Source organism: Melanotaenia boesemani, chromosome 11, assembly GCF_017639745.1.
Source record: "Melanotaenia boesemani isolate fMelBoe1 chromosome 11, fMelBoe1.pri, whole genome shotgun sequence".
Classification (NCBI taxonomy): domain Eukaryota; kingdom Metazoa; phylum Chordata; class Actinopteri; order Atheriniformes; family Melanotaeniidae; genus Melanotaenia; species Melanotaenia boesemani.
In genome coordinates, this window is record NC_055692.1 from 1,342,003 (window position 1) to 1,351,446 (window position 9,444).

The window sequence follows — 9,444 nt, forward strand, 5'->3', positions numbered from 1 at the left end:
ACACACCAGAAAATTTCATGGAAGTGTTTGGGGAACTTATCAGTGTTTGGGGAACTTATCGCCAGAGGCAGACCAGGGCAGCCCAGAGACCCGGGCCCTCAGCAGCAGCCCCGGAGCACCAACCCAAGCCACCCCACCACGAAGACGACTCCAGCCCCACCCGAAGGGCGGCAGAGGAGAGCCCCAGCAAGAGCCCCCCATGGACCTTACTTACAAAGGGTCCAGGGCCCAGAGGCGTCCCCCCACCCCCAAAGGCAGAAGGCCTGCACCATGCCCAGGAGAACCAGGCCGCCCCAGACAACCTCCCGACGCAGGCCAGCACACACCCCGATGTTCCAGCTGCACACCCCGGGAACCAGGGTGCCATCGACCCCCTCCACCCACCCCCCATGTACTCCAGTCTCCACCCCATATAACCCCACACTCACACCCTCCCCTGTGCCGTACCCACAAGCACTCACCATCACACAGTCACGTCACACATAACCCACCCACCATGCCCCGTGGGGGACACCCCATGCAGACCAGAGGACAGCGAGCCCCAAGCACCCACCCAGGGGGAACAGGGGTGTGAGAGGTCCCCATTACTCTCTCCTGACTGTTTATGAAGTGTGTGTTGTTTGTAAATTAAAATTGATGGGCAATTACTGCAATGTGCCGTGAGCAAGGCCACCTAAGTGGCCCCGCTCGACATGCACCGCCTGACACACCCCCCAGGTGTTGTTTGTGAGTTTCTTCTGTTTTGTTGTCTAAGTGCAATTAAAACTAAGAGGTGAGTCGCCACAGGGTGCATCCGAGGAGACCACTGAATGGCCCCCTCCGCTCCACCCCGTTAACGATAAGTTTCATCTTTAACCTCCGTCTCACCTGCAGTGTCTCCTACAGATTTAGAGAGTTAACTGTTGTCTCCCCCACAGTGCTGGCCGACTGGCCTCTCGCCTCTCCTCCACCCCTCATCACCTGCAGCAGGGCATGACGCTGGCCTTCCTGGAGAATCAGCTGGCTGCCACCCTGACGCTGCTGTCGGCTCAGGAGTATCGCTACTGGCTGCTCATCTACGCCCGCTTCCTCGTCAATGAAGGTCTGAGACCACACCTTCACACATCCGATGTCACCAGTACTAAATATCACCTGTTAAAGGGGACATATCATGCTTTTAAATCCTTTCTTTTCACATGTAAATCATTAATTTATGGTCTATATAAAGTAGATTCGCAATGCTTTGGTCTGAATTCCTGGTTATTCTTGCTCTATACACCCCTTGTTAACCCTGTTCTGAGGTGCGTCTTTAGAGCGACTCGTTTTGGTCTCTTTAAATGTGAATGAGGCATTTTATGCCCCGCCTCCCTCCAGGTCACAGAGTTCCACTCCACCCCATTTGGCCATATTTGTAGTTTGATAGCAAACTACAATTATCTACCGGCTGAGAAACGTTTTATTGGCAAGTTTACTAGAGATTGCAACAACCGAAAACGTGTCCATCCAGCCTTACGTACTCGAGTCCTCCTCTCTCCCTTTCTGTTCGTCCCTCACTGATAAGTTCCCCAAACACTTCCATGTATTTTTCATCATCCCATGCCATCTCTACCAGCTGTTGTCTCCCCACCCCAGCACTACAAAGCCGAATCATTTTATTCAAAGCACACAGTACAGATATATCCTCAGGTAGGAAGCTAAACATTAGCACACATTACAGTTATATCCTCAGGTAGGAAGCTAAACGTTAGCACACAGTGCAGTTATATCCTCAGATAGGAAACAAAAAGTTAGCACACAGTACAGTTATATCCTCAGGTGGGAAACAAAAACTTAGCACACAGTACAGTTACATCCTCAGGTGGGAAACAAAAAGTTAGCACACAGTACAGTTATATCCTCAGGTGGGAAACAAAAAGTTAGCACACAGTACAGTTATATCCTCAGGTGGGAAACAAAAAGTTAGCACACAGCACAGTTATATCCTCAGGTGGGAAACAAAAAGTTAGCACACAGTACAGTTATATCCTCAGGTAGGAAGCTAAAAGTTAGCACACAGCACAGTTATATCCTCAGGTAGGAAGCTAAACGTTAGCACACAGTGCAGTTATATCCTCAGGTAGGAAACAAAAAGTTAGCACACAGTACAGTTATATCCTCAGGTGGGAAACAAAAAGTTAGCACACATTACAGTTATATCCTCAGGTGGGAAACAAAAAGTTAGCACACAGTACAGTTATATCCTCAGATAGGAAGCTAAAAGTTAGCACACAGTACAGTTATATTCTCAGGTAGGAAGCTAAAAGTTAGCACACAGTACAGTTATATTCTCAGGTAGGAAGCTAAAAGTTAGCACACAGTACAGTTATATCCTCAGATAGGAAGCTAAAAGTTAGCACACAGTACAGTTATATCCTCAGGTAGGAAGCTAAAAGTTAGCACACAGTACAGTTATATCCTCAGGTAGGAAGCTAAAAGTTACCACACAGTACAGTTATATTCTCAGGTAGGAAGCTAAACGTTAGCACACAATACAGTTACATCCTCTGGTAGGAAGCTAAAAGTTAGCACACAGTACAGTTATATTCTCAGGTAGGAAGCTAAACGTTAGCACACAGTACAGTTACATCCTCTCGTAGGAAGCTAAAAGTTACCACACAGTACAGTTATATTCTCAGGTAGGAAGCTAAACGTTAGCACACAGTACAGTTACATCCTCTGGTAGGAAGCTAAAAGTTACCACACAGTACAGTTATATTCTCAGGTAGGAAGCTAAACGTTAGCACACAGTACAGTTACATCCGCTGGTAGGAAGCTAAAAGTTAGCACACAGTACAGTTATATTCTCGGGTAGGAAGCTAAAAGTTAGCACACAGCACAGTTACATCCTCTGATAGGAAGCTAAAAGTTAGCACACAGTACAGTTATATCCTCAGGTAGGAAGCTAAAAGTTAGCACACAGCACAGTTATATCCTCAGGTAGGAAGCTAAAAGTTAGCACACAGTACAGTTACATCCTCAGGTAGGAAGCTAAAAGTTACCACACAGTACAGTTATATTCTCAGGTAGGAAGCTAAAAGTTAGCACACAGTACAGTTATATCCTCAGGTAGGAAGCTAAACGTTAGCACACAGTACAGTTATATCCTCAGGTAGGAAGCTAAAAGTTAGCACACAGCACAGTTATATCCTCAGGTAGGAAGCTAAAAGTTAGCACACAGTACAGTTACATCCTCAGGTAGGAGGCTAAAAGTTAGCACACAGTACAGTTACATCCTCAGGTAGGAAGCTAAAAGTTACCACACAGTACAGTTATATTCTCAGGTAGGAAGCTAAAAGTTAGCACACAGTACAGTTATATTCTCAGGTAGGAAGCTAAACGTTAGCACACAGTACAGTTATATCCTCAGGTAGGAAGCTAAAAGTTAGCACACAGCACAGTTATATCCTCAGGTAGGAAGCTAAAAGTTAGCACACAGCACAGTTATATGCTCAGGTAGGAAGCTAAAAAGTTAGCACACAGCACAGTTACATCCTCAGGTAGGAAGCTAAAAGTTAGCACACAGCACAGTTATATCCTCAGGTAGGAAGCTAAAAGTTAGCACACAGTGTAGTTATATCCTCAGGTAGGAAGCTAAAAGTTAGCACACAGTACAGTTATATCCTCAGGTAGGAAGCTAAAAGTTAGCACACAGTACAGTTATATCCTCAGGTAGGAAGCTAAAAGTTAGCACACAGCACAGTTATATCCTCAGGTAGGAAGCTAAAAGTTACCACACAGTACAGTTATATCCTCTGGTAGGAAGCTAAAAGTTAGCACACAGTACAGTTATATCCTCAGGTAGGAAGCTAAAAGTTAGCACACAGTACAGTTACATCCTCTGGTAGGAAGCTAAAAGTTAGCACACAGTACAGTTATATCCTCAGGTAGGAAGCTAAAAGTTAACACACAGTACAGTTATATTCTCAGGTAGGAAGCTAAACGTTAGCACACAGTACAGTTACATCCTCTGGTAGGAACCTAAAAGTTAGCACACAGTACAGTTATATCCTCAGGTAGGAAGCTAAAAGTTACCACACAGTACAGTTACATCCTCTGGTAGGAAGCTAAAAGTTAGCACACAGTACAGTTATATCCTCAGGTAGGAAGCTAAAAGTTAGCACACAGCACAGTTATATCCTCAGGTAGGAAGCTAAAAGTTAGCACACAGTACAGTTATATCCTCAGGTAGGAAGCTAAAAGTTAGCACACAGTACAGTTATATTCTCAGGTAGGAAGCTAGACGTTAGCACACAGCACAGTTACATCCTCTGGTAGGAAGCTAAAAGTTAGCACACAGTACAGTTATATCCTCAGGTAGGAAGCTAAAAGTTAGCACACAGTACAGTTATATTCTCAGGTAGGAAGCTAAACGTTAGCACACAGTACAGTTACATCCTCTGGTAGGAAGCTAAAAGTTAGCACACAGCACAGTTATATCCTCAGGTAGGAAGCTAAAAGTTAGCACACAGCACAGTTATATCCTCAGGTAGGAAGCTAAAAGTTAGCACATAGCACAGTTATATCCTCAGATAGGAAGCTAAAAGTTAGCACACAGCACAGTTATATCCTCAGATAGGAAGCTAAAAGTTAGCACACAGCACAGTTATATCCTCAGGTAGGAAGCTAAAAGTTAGCACACAGCACAGTTATATCCTCAGGTAGGAAGCTAAAAGTTAGCACACAGCACAGTTATATCCTCAGGTAGGAAGCTAAAAGTTAGCACATAGCACAGTTATATCCTCAGATAGGAAGCTAAAAATTAGCACACAGCACAGTTATATCCACAGGTAGGAAGCTAAAAGTTAGCACACAGTATAGTTATATCCTCAGGTAGGAAGCTAAAAGTTAGCACACAGCACAGTTATATCCACAGGTAGGAAGCTAAAAGTTAGCACACAGTACAGTTATATCCTCAGGTAGGAAGCTAAAAGTTAGCACACAGTACAGTTATATCCTCAGGTAGGAAGCTAAAAGTTAGCACACAGCACAGTTATATCCACAGGTAGGAAGCTAAAAGTTAGCACACAGTACAGTTATATCCTCAGATAGGAAGGTAAACAACACGCGTGTTACTGCTTCCGTGTTTTCATGGGAAAGTTTGGCAGAGGAAGAGTTTTTCCCTCCAAACTAAGGGATGAAATCCTCCTGGTGGGATGACACATGAGGCTGGTGTGCTGGGGAAGGATGTCTCGGCTTGGAAAGCAGGACATGAGACGGGAAGTCCATCCAGCATGTTTCTCCTGTTATTTCAGACATGATCCCACACGGAGAGTCTGAAGATCTTTATAATTTTCTCTATTAATTCATTAATAGAGTTAATTGGTGGTTAATGGTGGAATTAATGAGGATGTCCGAACTTCATAGTGAAGTTCGAGTGACGTTAATCATCTAAATTATGTTTAGATCATCTCAGTTTCTGCTGTTTATTGTCGTTTATTGTTTGTTTTGCAGCTGTTAAGGTTTGTGTTTCCCCTCCAGGCTCAGAGTTTCGTCTCCGGGAGCTCTGTAAGGAACTGCTGGGTCCCGTCCACAAGTCGGCAGCTACGTCCTGGGAGCCGACCACTTTGGTACGTCGCAAACACTCCGCAGTCGGCTGGATTCATATGATGCGGAAATTATTCCACTTGGTGTTCTTTGATCATTAAATGACAGGTGGTTGAGTTGTGGAGAGGAAACTGATGATCTAGATCAGTGTTTTCCAACCTGGGGGGTCCCCCAAAGAGCACAGGGTGTTTATCGCAGTTTATGCCGGTGTTCCAGTGTGTCTACTGTAACGCTAAAATGCCATGAACATATTGTGCAGACCTGGTTGTCATCTTTCCTCTTCGTCTGGTGTTTCCAGGGGCTGCGGAAGCGGGAATTACTCCGGGAAGTTCTGCCCGTGATCGGAGAGAACCTGCGCTTCCAGAGACTCTTCACCGAGTACCAGGATCAGCTGGAGCTGCTGCGCAACAAATAACACACTAACACACACACAGAGACCCACAAACGTGCACGTAGATGGAAGCCAGTGTGGTGCGCTTGGCCCGGTCCGGTCCGGTTCCGGTGAACTCTGACTGTCCGATGCAGCTCAAACCTGAAAAATACGACTCGGGTGTGACGCTTGTCTGACTTTTTTCAGAGCCGTCGCTCTCAGAGAAAAGTTTGTTTGTTTGTTTTCCTTTTTTCAAATTTCAGTTTGTCCCCTTTTGTCTTTTACTGATTTTCTGACCGATGCACCTCCAGCCCGACCAATCATGAAGGGCAGGAGGAACCTGAATGAAATGTGGATCATCATCATCATCATCGGTGATGAAGGTCAGAGTGAAGGTCGCTCAAATCAAACGTCCTGCTGACCCAACGTCTAGTCCACAGGAAATCCAGGATGGACCTTTGGGAAATGGAGACAGAAGGGATTAAAATGCGCAGCTGGTTTCAACATCCGTCCCGGAGAGACGTCGGGATGTTGGGCTGAAACTAAAAAGAAACGTGAATATTCATCCATAATTCTCAGAAGTCCTCCGACTCCAGCTCCGCCTCATCCCTCTGGAAGCCGGGAACGCCGTGTCAGGCGGAGAAATAAAGTAGAAAAAGAAAGAACTGTTCTTGTTATTCCTCTGGTTGGAATCAGCCGTTCACACCGGATCAAGTCCTCGTTGAATCCCGTAAACAGGGGGGCGGGGAGGGGGGGTCCATGCCTGAAGCTGATTCCTGACTCGAGTTTGGCGAATGAGAGAAAAACTACCTGAACCTCTTACAATGTTTGAATAATCGGATGGATTATCATGTAAGAAGACCTCCGGTTTTTTCCAACCGGATCTGGAATGCGAGCTGGAAGCCAGTCCGGTTTTTTCCGATCAAGTCTGGAATGCGAGCTGGAAGCCAGTCCGGTTTTTTCCGACCGTGTTTGGAATGCGAGCTGGAAGCCGGTCTGGTTTTTTTTCGAGCGTATCCGGAATGCGAGCTGGATGCCAGTCCGGTTTGTTCCGACCGTGTCTGGAATGCGAGCTGGAAGCCAGTCCGGTTTTTTCCGATCAAGTCTGGAATGCGAGCTGGAAGCCAGTCCGGTTTTTTCCGACCGTGTTTGGAATGCGAGCTGGAAGCCGGTCTGGTTTTTTTTCGAGCGTATCCGGAATGCGAGCTGGATGCCAGTCCGGTTTGTTCCGACCGTGTCTGGAATGCGAGCTGGAAGCCAGTCCGGTTTTTTCCGAGCGTGTCTGGAATGCGAGCTGGAAGCCAGTCCGGTTTTTTCCGACCGTGTCTGGAATGCGAGCTGGAAGCCGGTCTGGTTTTTTTCGAGCGTATCCGGAATGCGAGCTGGAAGCCAGTCCGGTTTTTTCCGACCAAGTCTGGAATGCGAGCTGGAAGCCAGTCCGGTTTTTTCCGAGCGTATCCGGAATGTGAGCTGGAGGCCAGTCCGGTTTTTTCCGACCGTGTCTGGAATGCGAGCTGGAAGCCAGTCCGGTTTTTTTCGAGCGTATCCGGAATACGAGCTGGAAGCCGGTCCGGTTTTTTCCGACCGTGTCTGGAATGCGAGCTGGAAGCCAGTCCGGTTTTTTTCCGACCGTGTCTGGAATGCGAGCTGGAAGCCAGTCCGGTTTTTTCCGAGCGTGTCTGGAATGCGAGCTGGAAGCCAGTCCGGTTTTTTCCGAGCGTGTCTGGAATGCGAGCTGGAAGCCAGTCCGGTTTTTTCCAACCGTGTCTGGAATGCGAGCTGGAAGCCAGTCCGGTTTTTTCCGACCGTGTCTGGAATGCGAGCTGGAAGCCAGTCCGGTTTTTTCCGACCGTGTCTGGAATGCGAGCTGGAAGCCAGTCCGGTTTTTTCCGAGCGTGTCTGGAATGCGAGCTGGAAGCCAGTCCGGTTTTTTCTGAGCGTGTCTGGAATGCGAGCTGGAAGCCAGTCCGGTTTTTTCCGACCGTGTCTGGAATGCGAGCTGGAAGCCAGTCCGGTTTTTTCTGAGCGTGTCTGGAATGCGAGATGGAAGCTGGTCCTGTTTTCTCTGACCACGTCCGAAACATGAACTGGTTAGAGATAGAGGAAAATAGAAAAATCCGAATCATGAAAACAGAATTTTTTTTTAAACCATGCGAACATTTAATGTGAAAATTGATCCGTTTGTCCTGAATCAGAAATCAGATCCAGGACTTTGTCCTGCCGGGAATTCCCGGTTGTCTTTCTTCTGTCCTCCGTTAACTTGACGACAAATCAGGTTTCACAGGTGGTGAAACTGCACAGGAAGAGATTTTCCCGGCGTTCCCACCGCGTGTGGAAGCTCATCCGCAGTGGAGGACCCATGAATTCCTCTGGTGATCTGTACAGTTTTCCTTTTGGTTTGTTTATTTTTTGTGATGTCATGTCTCAATGTTGATAAACTTTTTTGTTTTTCCTTTTCTATTAAACATGAACTGAAATTTTGCTTTGGAAGAAAAAGAATTAAAAGAGAAAACCAGTCGGATGTCGGTGGTTTCTTCATTTCCTGACTGCTGCGAGAAAATGAGATTACAGAGAAGAAAACGATCAAAGTGAAAAACAGAAGTAGAAATCAGGTTTAAAATCCCTCTGAGGAGAAATGATCAGTTTCATCCAGACGGAGAAACGATGAGTGGGATCAGTGTGTCAGTCAGTCCAGGGATCTCCTTCCCGTCGGTCCTCCCCATACGTCTCCCTTTCGCTTCATTCCTCTACTAAACCAGGCTGTACAGAAGTAATTCCACTTCCATGTTGCTGCCTAACTGTGATTAAGAAGCCTTCGTAGTTACCGAACAACATGGACACTCGTCTATGTGGAGATGTTATGATTTGGTGTCAGTATTCCCAGTATGAACGTCTGAGCCAACGCTCCGAGGAAAATTACTCATTACTCACATGAATCACAATATTTTGCACATTACATGAAATTCTAGTAATGACTACAGCGGTTTTATTCTGCTTAACCCTTTCAGTACTGTAGGCTTTCCGCCTGCTTTTTGTCTTTTTCTGAGAACGAAGCGATGACATGAAGGTAAAAACCGGTGTAGACTATCAACGCTTGTGCAGTGTGTAATGCACCTATATCCTCCTGACTACCAGTAGTTCAAATTTGTCCTCTGTGTGGGACATTTGTAAACTTGTAAATTTGTGAATATCTCCCACCCACTGCATTCTACTGAGTTAACTCCTTTTGCTATCTACAGAGGACGTTTAGGGCTTTTCAATGATACCAGATGTGAAGGGGTGGGGCTTTGGTACCTTTTGGTAACAAAGAAAAATGTGATTGGACAGTATGTTTTTTTTCCTGGTAGTCAAGAGGATATGTCCATTTATTGTGTTTAGCTTGTTTTTGTAGAGAACTGTTATAAGAGCCCAAAGTTACTCACAAAATGGTTGAGTTTACAAAGCAGGTATTATTACATCATCAGTTAGCTGATGCTTTTCTAAAGCGACTTACATCTGAGAGAAGGCAGAAC

The 9,444-nt window shown here is 45.9% G+C and overlaps 1 protein-coding gene across 2 annotated transcripts in view; it reads left to right on the forward strand.

The window, feature by feature from the left end:
- Positions 1–8,451, forward strand: part of LOC121649013 (protein HIRA) — a 29,482-nt gene extending 21,031 nt beyond the window's left edge. For both annotated transcript variants that reach the window (XM_041999547.1, XM_041999548.1), the window contains exons 23-25: positions 918–1,081; positions 5,497–5,585; positions 5,861–8,451. In XM_041999547.1, the coding sequence (XP_041855481.1) occupies positions 918–1,081; positions 5,497–5,585; positions 5,861–5,977 (370 nt within the window). In that variant the 3' untranslated portion in view covers positions 5,978–8,451. The remainder of the gene's footprint in view (positions 1–917; positions 1,082–5,496; positions 5,586–5,860) is intronic.
- Positions 8,452–9,444: the final 993 nt, after the last annotated feature.